The sequence below is a fragment of the Uloborus diversus genome, chromosome 6, assembly GCF_026930045.1.
Source record: "Uloborus diversus isolate 005 chromosome 6, Udiv.v.3.1, whole genome shotgun sequence".
In the NCBI taxonomy this organism is placed as follows: Eukaryota; Metazoa; Arthropoda; class Arachnida; order Araneae; family Uloboridae; genus Uloborus; species Uloborus diversus.
The window spans coordinates 123,405,821-123,421,196 of NC_072736.1; the positions used below are offsets into that span (position 1 = coordinate 123,405,821).

General features: G+C 31.1%; 1 protein-coding gene across 1 annotated transcript in view; it reads left to right on the forward strand.

Moving 5' to 3' along the window:
- The first annotated feature begins 1,404 nt into the window (after window positions 1-1,404).
- LOC129224963 (putative ATP-dependent RNA helicase TDRD12) overlaps window positions 1,405-15,376 on the forward strand; it is an 82,453-nt gene continuing 68,481 nt past the window's right edge. Inside the window, exons 1-3 of the mRNA XM_054859510.1 lie at window positions 1,405-3,278; window positions 8,733-8,784; window positions 14,180-14,364. Coding sequence (XP_054715485.1) covers window positions 1,405-3,278; window positions 8,733-8,784; window positions 14,180-14,364 — 2,111 coding nt within the window. The remainder of the gene's footprint in view (window positions 3,279-8,732; window positions 8,785-14,179; window positions 14,365-15,376) is intronic.

The window sequence follows — 15,376 nt, forward strand, 5'->3', positions numbered from 1 at the left end:
ATGTTTTAACTTAATTTTAAATGTTTTTTCTTTGAAGTTTTTAATGCGTGATTTTAAGTTTTTTTGTGATTGTAAAAAGAATATTTTTTTTTTAAATATTTGTTTTAGCATTTTTATTGACCTCAAAATTGTTTTCTATTTGACTACATCAGTAGTATAATTTATATCAGATCACTTATTGTTTATATTAATAGAATGAAGAAATACTGAAATATGAATCCTCATATAAATAATAGCCAATGATCGAGTAACCCGCAAGTTTCAACAATGGAACTTGCACCATGGCTTATAATTTGATATATGTTTTGGTAATGTTTAACATGCAGGGAAAGGCTTTATTGTGACAAGGCTGAACTCGATCCGGTAACTAAACTGTTTTACTGGTAAGATTGTCATTTCAGGGGAAGAAAGAAACAAAAAAAGGTCAACAATGAACGCTACCTACTGGAGTTTAGAGTTAATCCACTGGAGTTAGGGTTGCAATTTCAACTATCAAAATATCTATATCAAATTGCTTCATTCACATGTAGAAGAGTAGAAGCAATTTTCACCCATAATATCTTGATGGGCGACTTTCTGGTATTAATAGAATGAAGAAATACTGAAAACATGAATTTCCGAATAAATCCTGAAGAATAAAATTAAACCAGATCAAATTCATTCCTGAAGCACCTGAAATTAAGTCACATTTTTTCTAGTGTATGATGCTTACTTTTTGCTATAGTTTCCTGTACAAACTGTAACAGGTGAAGAAGTGAACTTTTAACTATAATGTTAAGTTGATTGTTGCGCATTCCTTGTTTAGTGAATTTGTTTGATTACTGTTGTAAAAAAAGTTGAAAAATGAATCAAATAAGAGTTAGGTTCTTAAAACTATTACTTAGCATAAGCTTTGATAATATGTTTGACTGAACAATAAAATATCTTATTTTTAAATTTCACAATATTTTCTGTAGAATAAACTTAGATTCATATTTCAGGGAGTTAAATATTCTTCACTTATTTTTCTCGAGCCTTTACCCTATTGAGTTGTAATTTGTATGAATTAAAATAAGTAGCCACATAGCTTAGAAAGATTTTGCTTTTGTCTTTCTTGCGTTGCAAATTTTTTTTTGAATGCATCGCTACAAGTTTTTAAAGATTGAATAAAAGTTAGATTTAACATTTATTAAACAAGTTTAGTGTGTTGTGATTTTAGTTTTGAAGCATATGTAGTAGGTTTTTATATTTGTTGAATTATTTTTAAAAAATATTTTGCTTCATTTTTAGGACGAACCTAAAATTAGTTCAACCCTTCAGAAACTTTTAAAGTTGCAACTCTCAAAATCTCCAAAAGTTCTTCCTAGTAATGAGCAGCCATCAGCAAGATGTACTATTAATTCAGACTCTGTTTCACCACCAAACATGCCTGGAACTCTTCCCATAAATGAACTATGTAAATCACCAAACAAAAGTACTGTAAATACTGAACAAGTTTCGCCGTCTAAAACAATAAGCAGTTCATCTGCAAAACATGTCCCTACTCCTGCATCTAAAGATTTTGGAATGATGCCTAGAAAACTTTGGAAATCACCTTTGAAGAATGGGAATCATGAAATGACATCAAATCCTCAAAGTGCTTCTGATGGTCCCTCCACTTCATCACCAAATTCTTCAATCTCTACGAGACTGTTAGAAAACAAGCATAATCTGTCTCCTGTTTCTTCATCAGGAACTCCGCAGTTTTTGAAACAAAGATTATCCTCTAAAGGACCTGGAAGTGATCAAAGTAAAGTCTTTTCTACTGATGGAACTCAGGATCAACCAAATTCTTTAGTGTTTCCGCAAATTGATCAAGATGTGTCTTCTGTTTCTTCATTAGGAAGTTTAAATGTATTGAAAAATAAGCTGTCCGCCAAAAGATCTCACGACGATCAAACTAAATTCTTCTCTACTGATGGAATGCATAATCAACCAAATCCTTTAGTTTCTCTGCAAGTTGATCAAGATATGTCTTCTGTTTCTTCATTTTCTGTCTCTCATGATGATCAAACTAAAGTCTTTTCTACTGATGGGACTCAAACTCCACCAACTCCTATAGTGTCTCTGAAAAATGATCAAAATATGTCTCCTGCATCATCATTGGGAAGTCTAAATGTGTTGAAACAAAGATTGTCCTCAAAACGATCTGGTAGTAATCCGAGTAAAGTTGTTTCTACTGACGGAACTCAGGATCCACCAAATCCTTCAGTGTCTCTGAAAAACGATCAAAATATATCTCCTGTTTCTTCATCTGGAAGTCTGAATTTACTTAAAAACAGGTCATCCTTAAAACAATCTGGTAGTGATCAAAGTAAAGTCTCTTCTACTGATAGAATTCAGAATCCGCCAAATCCTTCAATGTCTACAAAAGACGATCAAAGTACGCCTCCCATTTCTTTATCTGGGAGTCTAAATTTATTGAAACAGAAGTTGTCTCCAAGAGGCTGTCATCCAAGTCAAGTTTTTCCAACAGGTTTAACTCGGAATTCGCATCTTCATCAACCCCCTGTATTTTCAAGAACGCCAAATGCAGATCAAATCAGTTTTGGCAATTCTGCCTTTGCATCTATTCATTCCTCATCTCCAAGAATGTTTTCTCTATTACCTAGGCTGCAATACAGTGATGAAAATAGACCCAACATTCAACATACTATCAATTCTTCTCAAAATTTAATTTCTAATAATAGCACATTGACTTCTGTAAATCACTCATCACAACCTATTTGTTCTGTATCACCAAAAATGCCAAATGTTGTACAAAATCAATCTGTGATTCTAGACAATACTTGTACTTCTCAGAATAGTTTATCATTCGTACAAAAACATTCCTTGTCACCAAATGTGGCAAATGCTGAGCAATATAATCTTACTACTGATTCCAGTAGTATTCCTTCTTCTGAAGTTGTGCCATCTTCACCGCAAAACATTTCATCACCAAATATGGAAACTGCTTCACTACAAAATCAAACACTTGCTCCAATCAGTATTGTTACTTCAAAAAACCATTCTAGTCTTTTGCAAAATCAGTTTTCACCAACTGCATCAACTATGGATCAGAATAAATTTGTGGACCCTTCTAAATCTGAGGTTGATTTATCGAACGTATCATTCAAATCGTCCAGTGAGTTCACATCAGAATCAATACATCCACATGAATCAAGTGAACAGAAAGATAATGAAAAATGTGAAGTAAAACAAGTTTGCAATGACTTCATTGAAGAAAAGGAAAAAAGCAAACCTACGTGTAAAACTACTAAGTAAGTTCTTTCTTTATGTTTTCCCCTTTGATTTCTTTTTAAAATTTTTCTTTTCATAAGCTTTCAAAAATTACTACTTGCACATTACTGATTTTGGAGGGATGTTTTTGCCTCCAGAAGTATATCCTTTTCTAAATAAACTTGATAACGTATTTTAAAATTATCTCTATAAACCACTGATTTATGAAACTAAATTCTGTCAACCACAAAACTTTTCAGAAGTTTAGTAAATTGTTCAGTAAAAAAAGCCCTATATTTGACAATACAAATATAACGACATTATATAACAAATTAAAGAGAACATCTTGGTTTATACTGATTGCAGAGTAAAAGTCAATACTAATAGGCACCACTCCTTAGTGAAAAAAAAAATTCTGGATGACTACAGATTATGATTTTATTCGCCAAACCTATAATTTATTCATTAATTAATTTTTTTTTGTACAAAAATGTAAAATGCCACTGCATCAGGACTATTATTTAGAAAAGAATTACTATTAGCAGTCAATGTGAATTTGGAGGGGGAAATCAGCTCATCTGCGTAAAAAAATATTTAAATGCAGATGTTTTTCGTTGGTAAGAGAAAAATTCAGAAAAGTTTTAAATCCTAATTTTTTAGCCTCATAATTAAAAGTATTGTATAGGAACTCAAATGGGATAGCAATGGACCCAGAACAGTTTTGAAACCAGTGGCAGAAAGTTTTGTAGCTTTCTGCGACAAGCTTTTAGAACTTCATAATCTGTATGCAAAATTTCGAGGTTGGTTTCAATAAAAAAATAAGATACTTTTTTCTAAATAAGTATTTTTAAAATAAGGCAGGAGGTGCTCCCCCCCCCCCCCAAGGAGAATGGCGCACCTCCCTAAATTCTCTGAAGCACTCCCCTCTCAAGAACGAGACCCCCCCCCTTCCCAAACTGAGACCAAAATCTTTCTCAAATTACCTCCCTCTAAAAGTTTCAATGATGCAATCTGATGTCCTCCCACCCCCTGTCCTTGGTAGGCATCTGACATTTGCAAACATGCGTTGCCGATTGAACAGGGGTCTGTCCAGGATTTTTCACAGGGTCCATTTTGTTTGTGAAAAATCAATTCATTTTGTGAAAAATCAAAATAATTTTGCATGGGGGGGGGGGGGGATTGTAAAACGAAATTTCCAAGTGGGTAGTGGGTGTTTTTGTGATATTTTTTCTTTTTTTCCGTTAATAATATTAATTTCTTGAAAAAAATTGAGACAATAAAATTTAAGCAGTGGTTGATCATTTAACTCTTTGAAACTCCTAAAAATCTCAGAATTTCGTTTAAAACTTCTAATTTTAGTGATTTTAATAAAAATAAAAGGAGAATTTCTTTGGTTACCTCTTAACAAAGCGTACTAAACATCAAAAATTCAAAAAATTCGGTTTTCAAAAAGGATGCAAAGAGATCGCAATTCTCAAAGTGAAGGCTCCAAAAGTATAAAAACGGCTCATAAAAGAATTTTTAAAAAATTATTTTAGAATTGCATTTTAGTAGCTTATGATAAACTGATCATTAATAAATATCCACGCAGTTGCAGCAAAACTAAAATTAAACCATCTATCCAGCATTCAAGTTTTTGACTCAAATAAACAGAATTTTGTTTTAAAATCTTGAAATGATGGTTTTAATAGACTTTTCATTTATTTGCCTCCATATAAAACGAAATTAGCTTGAAAAAAAAAGAGCAAAAGTTTGATTCTCATGTTGGATGCAACGAGATTGCATTTTTCAAAATCTTAAAAGTATAAAAGTATAAAGCATTAAAAGTATAAAAAAGCAGTAAATAAAAAAGTTTATTAAAGTAAAATAATTTTAGAATTACTGTTTGGCAGGTTTGCATGATGAATTTTATTAATATCACTGACATATTCACCGAAAATTCGGAGCCCTGAAAAAAAAAGATGAGTAAAAGTTTAACACCAGGCACTAAATGGCGATAATTTTAAAGCTGGTAACCCTATTCAAAGCGATCGCATTTCAATGCACTGATAAATGCTTTCTTTTAAAGTTATTAGCAGAAAGAAAAAGTTCTTACGCTTCATTTTTTGAGAACTTTATTACAACATCACTGCTAACAATATAAAACAAAAAAACAAACAAAATATTCACTATGTTAGTTATTTATCGCTTGCATCACAGAAAAGTGACGAATTATTATTTTTTTTTGTACACAGAAATATGCGTTACTTTGATTTCAGATTTGCTTTTTCAGTAAGCAGTTTGAAAAGGATCGTTTTGTTTTGGTTTATAAGTGTGGCAGGCAGGCTGACAGTTGAACAAGAACCATCGCGTGCATGCAAATGTCCGATAGTTGCGGACAGCTTTTTTTTCCCCTGCGGACAACCTTTTTTTTTGCGGACAACTTTTATTTTGTTGTCCGCATCGCGGCGTTTCTGCCACAGGGGTTTCAAATTTCCTAATATGCCGAATATCTGTGCACCTGGAAAGTCAGGGAAGATCAAGGATTTCAACCATGATCAAAAATGGTCCTGGAAGTCATGATTTTCAGCAAAAATGCTCAAAGATTATGGAAACTGACGATTGGTCATGATTTTTAGATTCTAGAGCTTGCATACATGCCGAATTTTAGGGGTTATGTGTAACATTTACGCATCTTAGCCGTTTCTTAATCTTTTGTGCCATAATCCCGATTTTTTACACATTTCAAAATCTGATTGCATCCACTTCTTAAATACTTGCTCATTTTTCTTTACTATGTGTTTCTACTACAATGATATTCATAATTTTGTTTTTTACATTATTTTAAACCTGTCCTGTATGTCTTATTGTATTGTCGAGGGCTTGTGCACCTCTAGCTTTGCCGTGGTCATTCGAAAACTTTAATTCATTAATAAATCCAAAAATGCTCAACTTATACAATTTTGGGAATTTTTTAAATACTTGTTGTTCCTCCTAAAATTTTGTTAATTGTATCAGGTTAGTTAATTGTTAAGTAAATTAATTTAATATTTTATTTTTTATTCTTCTGATTATTTACTTAATTTTTTATTATGAACTTAATTTTAGTAGTTAATAAATTATTGGTAGTTGCAAATTTTTTAGAAAATATCTAGCTTTTGAAAGAATAATGTTACTCTTTATTTGCTTTTAAAATAAAATATTAATTAAAAAAAAAATCCTTCAGAATTAAAAAATAAATAAATGAATAATAATAATAATTAATACTAGCTTCACTATTTGATATTCACCAGTAGTTTTATATCTGTAAGTTTGAAGATGCTTTGACTTTGGAAATGCATTGTAAAATTAGAATTTTTTTTTTTCAATGTTTTTAGCGATTGAAAAATTGTTGTGTATCCTAGCTGATTTTTTGGGGAAGAGATAATAAATTTGTTTACATGTAAATCCTACCTGGTTAAAAAGATTTATCAGGGTGGCGACAGATCAGGGAAATCAGGGAGATCAGGGAAAAGTCAGGGAACTTTATTAATCAGGGAAAAGTCAGGGAAATATAGGGAATTTTGAAAAAATAACAAAAAATCAGGGAAAATTGATTTCATGAAGAATTTTTTTTTTTTTGCTTTACAAAATTAAGTACTCTAATTCCCTACGCATTTTCCGCCAATTATCTGTTCAAAAAAAAAAGTAAAATTAATGAGGTGCGATTATACGCTGCCGCATAGTTGTGCATCTTTTTTCCTCTACGTCAAAGTATTGAATCTTACTTATTAACCACAGGATGAACTTCCTAAGATTGCTTCTGTGTCTGTTAGGTTGTTTACTTTACCTAGCTTGAAATTTCCTTTTACGCTTTCAATGCTACGTAAAATACACAGCCATACAGGCAAAGAGGAAGCCTTCATTAATGCCTTAGCTCCTTTGCCTTTATTCCATTGTCTCGAAGTAATTAGCGTACTGTAATCACGATTTCAAGAAGAAATCTTTGGTTTTTGAATTAATACTATAAAAGCTTAAAAGTTATTACTTCTTCGCGTTTTTAATTTAATTCCTAAAATTGAACTTTCAATTAAAAAAACTTTGTTTTTTGCCGTTATACTATTTGTTGTCACCGCAGATTATAATGGTTTTCTTTTCTTCAGACTTAAGTGATACTTTAATTTATAACCAAGTTGTATTCTTCTTTTATATATTTTAAAATTAACTAATTGTTTTTTTTTCCTTGCATTTTAAAGTTGTTTGTTACAAAAGAAATCTAAGATTTTTTTTTTCGTTACATACTGAAATCATTTGAAATAGAGTTAACTTGTGCACCTAGGTAAATATCTTTATTTGTTTATTGTTAAAATGCTGTATTCATTCATTTAAACCTATGTTCTTGATTAGAGAAAAGCTCCCTATGAATGAATGTCAAATGGTTTCATCTGTTTTGCATAAATAGGTCAATTAGTTATATAAGAATAACTACATTACTTCTATTATTTCACTATTACTTGTTATTCTTGCAACAATTATTATACTGTTTGAAAACTTAGTTCAAAATAATTTCAATTGCTTTTTAGTTCTATCATAAATACACATATGTTTTTAGTAGTAATTTTAATAGTTTCTTAAAATTCTTATGCTAAGTGGTTTCTGGAAGTAAAGTATTTTTTTTTTTTTAATTTTCTATAATCTTTCCATGTAGAAAAATTTAATATGCTGTTTTGTAGGCTTTTTTCCCCTCAAAAAATTGACTTGATATGTTTTTTTTAAACCATTTTATTAAAAAAGTAGCATCTTTTTAAAATATATCTTTAGTTCAACAACTTTACACAACTTAAAACATTTAAAATACTGCATTTTATACAAACATGCAATGGATTTCAAGTAGAGCAAAGAAAGAAAACCATTATCATTGGTAACGTAAATCAGGAAAATTTGGTGAACTTAATCAGGGAAATCAGGGAAAAGTCAGGGAACTTTTTTTCACAGTTCCTGTCGCCACCCTGTTTATAATTTGTTGAAACCAAAAAAAAAGTCGAAAGTTTTAGGTTGAAAAGTGAGTGTTCCTTGGAAGAAAAGTATTTATCAGATCATTATATTTCACCTTAATTTAGATTTTGATAAACATACATGCAAAGCATAGATCAGATGTTGTAATTTTATATTCACAAAGCGCTGATTTAGATATCCTTGTATGAAACACGTATGTTTCTTCTGGGAAAAAATGCGTCTCATTAGTCATGGAAGCAGAAGTCATGGAAAATCATGCATTTCAAAACTCTAAATGTACAGACAGTAACTCACACTATGATCCAAAATTACTTGTTTTCCACCATATTTCTCAAAATCCCACTTGATGAAAATCCATTTGTATGCAGTTCCCACAAAAGTCCCACTTGGCGTTTTGATCAAGGTTGGAACTTCCAGCTTGAACTTTTCCCTTGTGTGAACCCTGAAGTATGATATACAAATTCATCAACATGCAAATGTATTCGTAACTGCTCATTGAATCATTTTTGTTTTTCTTTTAGTGTGAATAAAATTGTGGAAAATAATACTGAAAGTGGCTTTTCGGCAGAATTGGTAAGTAGTTTCATTTTTCCTGTCAGTGTTTAGTAGGTAGTTGTTAGATAACTTCCTTTGAACTAGGTCTTAAATTTTTAACAGTTAAAATTTGTTAGAAAGGTTTTAAGGCGTAAATTATGGTAACACCAAGGGTGTATGATGTACAGTCAAACCTTGATATCTCATACCTCCTTATCTCGAAACCCTTGATATTTCGAAAAAAAGTTTTCCCCTGCATTTTGCATAAAACTTTCAAGTGTTTTCTAAAGTTATGTCGAAATTTATTTTTCCGAACCCTTGCTATATCGACATTTTTGCCACAGAAGCAAGGTTTAATTGATGCTTTTCCATTGGAAAATTTTGTAGCAGAACCAGTTATGGAGACTAGAGATGAGTTCAGGCTCATTTTTAGCCCTCCCAAGCCCGGGTGATATTGTCTCGAACCAAAATCCGAGCCCGCTCGAGCCTGAAGGAAACTTTCTTGTATCAAAAAACAAACCTTCTACAATCTGCCATGTCCAATCTGTTAATGAAAAATGTTATGTCAAATGTTCTTCATTAACAGAAATTTCTAAATTTTCTCAAAATGCTCCACTTTAAATGCAACACTGTATGACAGAATGCAATAGTAATCGCAATAAAGCACTATAAGTAACCGTTAATTTATTTTCTGTTTTTTTTTAAGGTTAAATTTTCACATTGATTGAACTGATTTAAATGTTCCTTTCATTTTCTCACAGTAGGAAAATGTTTATTTGCTTTGAATTTGTTTGAAGATTGACGATTGAATATCTTTGCCGAGTCCAAGCCCGCCTGAAACTTATTTTCGGTTCTAGAGCCCACGCCCGCTTTTGGCTCGGGCCATCAAGCCTGGGATCAGCCCATCTCATCTCTAATGGAGACATCTGCATGTAGCCCTTCATTCTTTTTTCCTGGAAAGTATGAAAATAGAGGATTGAGGGGTAAGAGAGTAGGGGAGCGTTGGTATGAAGGGGGTGCTGACGTCTTTTGTCTGTTTTTTCTAAAGGTTAGATTATTTCTCTTTTCTTCTGGTTTGGAACACGGGCTCACTTTGACAACGGGGGGTCGAGTTTTTGTAGTTGACCAGTTTTCCAGCAAAAATGCATTCTTCTTCACTCTGATTTTAACTCCTGCAAAATGGCTAGTGAAAAGCATGTGTTATCATTTGAGGATAAAATTTAAATTTTTGAAGTTTATTGACGAAAACATGCTGATGAAAAAAATTGAAATTGCTGCTAATTTTAAAAGTTCTACCAGTACACTTTCAACAATAATAAAAAATCATCCAGCTATCAAGAAAAATTACGATCAAGGAAATTGTAAAAAAATGAAAATTTGAAAATCTGCTTATCCTGAAATAGAGGAATGTTCATTTAAAACTTATTAAATTGCTAAAAAGAATGATTAGTTTTTGTCGTTTATGCAATGTGATATATCTCATGTCATTGTGAGAGTTACAATGACATTTTTTTCTTCTTATTTATCTCTCATTTATCTTCTTTTTGTTATTTTTTCAAAACCTTGATAACTTGAGACTTCTATGTCTTTTTTTTCCTTCCCGAGAGATTCGAGATATCAAGGTTGTACTGTATTATGTTAACTCTGTAGAATTTGAAATTAGAAGTTTAGAATGTTATAGAAGCTCAAATTAACTTTTGAAAAAGGGTAAAAGTAGAAATTTAGAGTTAATTTTGTATTAAGAACCACTGTCTGTAAGAATCAGGCAATTTTAAGGCATTTGTGATTGTTGACGTTTTTAATTTTTTTATTTTCACGTATGTTGTTCCTTATCATGAATGTAATGTAAATCCGAAATTTGAGCTTTGTCTGACTTACCGTTTTTGAGAAAATAATTTTTTTTAGTTTAGGCGGCGTGGCACATTTTTGCTGGTTTTCCAAATTTGCAGATTTTACTGTGCTTGTTGCTTGAAGCACTCTTATAATGACATAGATTTTTTAATTCCATATTATTATATAGTCTTTTTAGATACTGTTACAGCTGTCAAATCGGTGTCACTACGAGGGTGACACCCACAAACGCCGATTTTCTCAAAGCGCCTTCATGATAACGCCAACGTTTTTAGATCATTTTTTAGCCACACTTCAGACATCAAAAATATGTAATAAAATCGGTGTCACTATAAGGGCGCCAGAAGATATTGGAACTTTTATTTGATAAATTTCACAAAAACACAAATATTTAAAATCTAACTACAGCTGTCGCCCTCATAGCAGAGATCTGATACAAAACAAGTTTGTTAACCAACATGTTTGTCTAACATTTGCGCATAAAAAATTGGTGTCACTCCTATTATTTTTGGAAATATAATCATTCGAAGTTAGTACATTATGGCGTTTTTTTATATATTAATTATTTAATCTTTTCACACTCATAGTTTTTTTGAACATATTTATTTTTAATTTAATACAAAGAAGTGTACCTTTTGACGTAAACAGCTTTGGACAGTAAGGGAGCCTTTTCTTGAATAGAAAATGCCCGTTTTGATATAGGTACAGGTCATGGGCACCCATATGCAAAATTGTAAGGGGGGAGGGCTCAAAAATTTTAACCATGGTTTAGCAGGATATTTTCCCCGTGGAAATCGATTTCAAGACAGAGTAGAGTCAATAAAATTTGACATTTTTAATAACTTATTCATTAATGGCTGGAGAAGAAATGTTTTTATTTTTTGCAAAGAAAAAAGTACTAGAAGCAAGGAAGTTCTAATTTCCAAGGGGGGCTTGAGCCTCCCCTTGCCCCCCTATATGGGCGCCCTTGGTACAGGTAGATCTATTGTTCATAATATGTCTAGATTATCATTTCAATACTTGTCTTATTTTTCCGGCCAAACAAATTTATTTATTCCAATTGTTCTTGACATGCATTTGACCTTAACTTGCAAATGGTCAACTTCTACTATTTTTCCAGGATACCATGTTTTCCCATGCATTAGTGCTGCAAAATTACCAGTTTTCAATAAGAGATGACCATCTTTCTGAAACTGGTTGATTTGACTCTTAATGTTTTCTTCGTTTTGGTCTCTGTTATCGTGAAGTTATATTTTAGATTCTGAATGTTCGTTTTCTTCAATGTTCTCATTTGATGTGTTTGAGAATCCCTTCGTTTTTTTTTTTCTTGTTTCTTCCATCGAGAAAAGGGGATATTATTTGGTTCTTAGTACAATACTTTGAAGAAGCAAACCGTTTTTTTCCCGTTACGAACTGCATTTCTCATTAAGTGTGCAACTTGACTTGGATGTTGTTTTTTCCCAGTATATTTACCAATCATAAATTGTTCTTGTAAATACTGTTTCTGCTTTGAAGTGAACTTGAAGTGAGCTCGTATAGATAGGACCCATCCAATTTCATGAAACTGAACTTGTGGCAATGCAGGGGTATGTATTAGAGTGGAACAATTTGAAGCATTTATATAAGATGTTTGTAAGAGCTTCTCACTGCACATCTTTCGTACACAATCCATTTACAAGTTAAGGTCAAATATATGTCAAGAAAAATTCGAATAAATAAATTTGTTTGGCCGAAAAAATAAGATGAGTATTGGTATGATAATCTAGACATATTATGCACAATACATCCGCTTGTACCTATATCAAAATGGGCATTTTCTATTCAAGTAAAAGACTCTCTTACTGCCCAAAGCTATTTACGTTAAAAGGTACACTTCTTTGTATTAAATTAAAAATAAATATGTTCAAAAAAACTATCTGAGTGTGAAAAGATTAAATAATTAATATATAAAAAAACGCCATAATGTACTAACTTCGAATGATTATATTTCCAAAAATAATAGGAGTGACATCAATTTTTTATGCGCAGATGTTAGACAAACATGTTGGTTAACAAACTTGTTTTGTATCAGATCTCTGCTATGAGGGCGACAGTTGTAGTTAGATTTTAAATATTTGTGTTTTTGTGAAATTTATCAAATAAAAGTTCCAATATCTTCTAGCATCCTTATAGTGACACTGATTTTATTACATATTTTTGATGTATGTAAGTGTGGCTAAAAAATGATCTAAAAACATTGGTGTCATCATGAAGGCGCTTTGAGAAAATTGGTCTTGAATATAGAAAAAAATTTCATTTTCGGTCAGTTTTAAACTGAGTTTGTGGGCGTTACTCTCATAGTCTCACCAATTTGACAGCTGTAACAGTATCTAACAAGACAATACAATAATATGGAATTAAAAAATCCATGTCATTATAAGGGCGCTTCAAGCAATAAGCACATAAAAAACTGCAAATTTGAAAAACCAGCAAAAATGTGCCACGCCCCCTAAACTAATAAAATTATTTTCTCAAAAACGGTAAGTCAGACAAAGCTCAAATTTCGGATTTACATTACATTTATGATAAGGAACAACATATATGAAAATAAAGAAAATTAAAAATCCCAACAATCACAACCTCCCTGATCCTTACAGACAGTGGCTCTTTAAACTCTATATTTGAATGTAATATAAGTTTGGTTGAAGAAACAAATTCAAGATTCAATTGGCGAAAGGGTTAAAAGTTTTATAATAACTAAGCTGTGGATATATAAAAAAATTTTTCAAGGTTTATTTTTATGCATTTCTTTTTATGTTTATTTTTTACCTTTTTTTATTTGATTTTAAAAACTTTTTCTAAAGGCTTGATTTTCACCTGATCATCTTTGAATGTGTATGTATAAAATTTATTGTTCATCTAAGTCATAACTGCAAAACAAAAGCTTAAGAAGTACATGTTGTATAAAAAGCTCAACTAAACAAGAATAAACTGGCCAAAAATTATGTCACTAAGCAAAGAAACAAAGACAAATATTGATCAAAATCTTGCTTTTTAAATGAATTGTTTTACTATATCATTAGTATTTTTTAAAATTTATTTAGTTCTTAGCAGTTCCTATTGTTAAATACTAAGTGTTTGTAACATTGCACTACACTTTAACCATTAGCTTTATTTTTAACTATTTAAATAAAAAAAAGCTCAATTATTAAATTTTTTTACGCTTGAAATAAATATTCAACATGCTGTTAATTTTAATTTTGTCATAATTGTTGACAGTTTGGTTTTTAAGAATATGGAGAAGCTTGTCTCTATGATGTTTCTAGATTTTTTTTCCCGTGGGGGGGGGGGGGGCAGAATACCTTCTAGTTTTCTAATGTTTCTCATTGGCTAAGTTAGAGTACATTTTCATGATCATTTTTTTAAATGATCATGATTTTTAAAGCTGACCCTCATATTGAAATTCAGAATTTTGACAATGCCTTTTTTTGACTAATAATAATAATAAATATAATAATTTTTTTAAATGGAGTATCTGAATTTTTGGTATGCTCTGCTTTTGTTATTCATGCTTAACTTAGGCCTTTTTAAAAATACATTTTAGAAGCCTACTATTAATAAGGGCTTACCAGAAAAATTCCTGAATTTTAAAAAGCTCTTAACTTCAAGAAAGTCATCAAGTAAAGCTCTTGTGAAAGAAAAGGAAGGAAATGGAAACTCATCAGAATCATCTCTGACATCTTTAGAAAATTTACCTAATTCAAATCAATCTGACAGTAATTCACAATTGTAAGTATTAAGCTTTAAGCCTATTGTCTTCTTTCATTTTAATAATGTACCCTTCATTTTATGATTAAACTTTTCAGTTCATTAAATGAAAAATAAAATTTTTATCAATATTTTATTACAGAAAGTCATAAATAAGTTTGTATTAAACATCATTCATAAGGCATTGTTTGTTTGTCCATACAACAAATAGTAATTTTCCCTTGATATACTTTTTATGGAATCCTTAACTAGTTTCATCTACTATTGCTGTTTTTTTTTTACATTTATTTTAAAATTTATTGGTTTTTTAATGGGTTTCTGCCACGTAGCACTCAGGTCAAAAGCTCGGAACGTTAATTCTACAAAAATAAATGAATAAAAAGCAATAATAGTAATAAAAAAAACACCTTATGTCTTTCATAAAACATAATTGCAAAAACAACCATGTGATTATTAAAACTGTAATTGCAAATAAATTGTACAAGGGAATTTCAAACTAAATAGCTAATTATTGATCAGCATTTTAAAAACCTGAAAGTAAGGTAATATAACTAGAGAACATCACAAAGAGCAGAGCTCAAAGCAACCTAAGCACTAGAAAGAGGAGGAGAACTGGTGTGGTCCTTCTCATCATTTTTTAAAAATAATTTATTTTTTGTTTAATAATCTGAATAATAATTAACTGTAGATAATTCTGCTCTCTTACTTTTCATAACATGATTATATTTTGGTACCTATTTATCTAATCATTTATACATTAGCTTCTTGAACTGCGTACTTTGGTGATTCAATAAAATCTTTAAACCAACCATTATTAAAGTACCCACTCGGCCGTTGATAATTTCTTTTGTGATTGATGGTTGAAGAAATCTTCACTTTTCATTTTTTTTCTCTCCCCCCCCCCCCCATCACCCTCCAAGTTTATAAAAATATGCATAGATTGTATGACAAGTCTGATACAGGGTTATTTTACTCCTCAACTGAGCATTGAACCATAAGATCGGCTGACTGTTTTTCTAAAGAAAAACAGGTT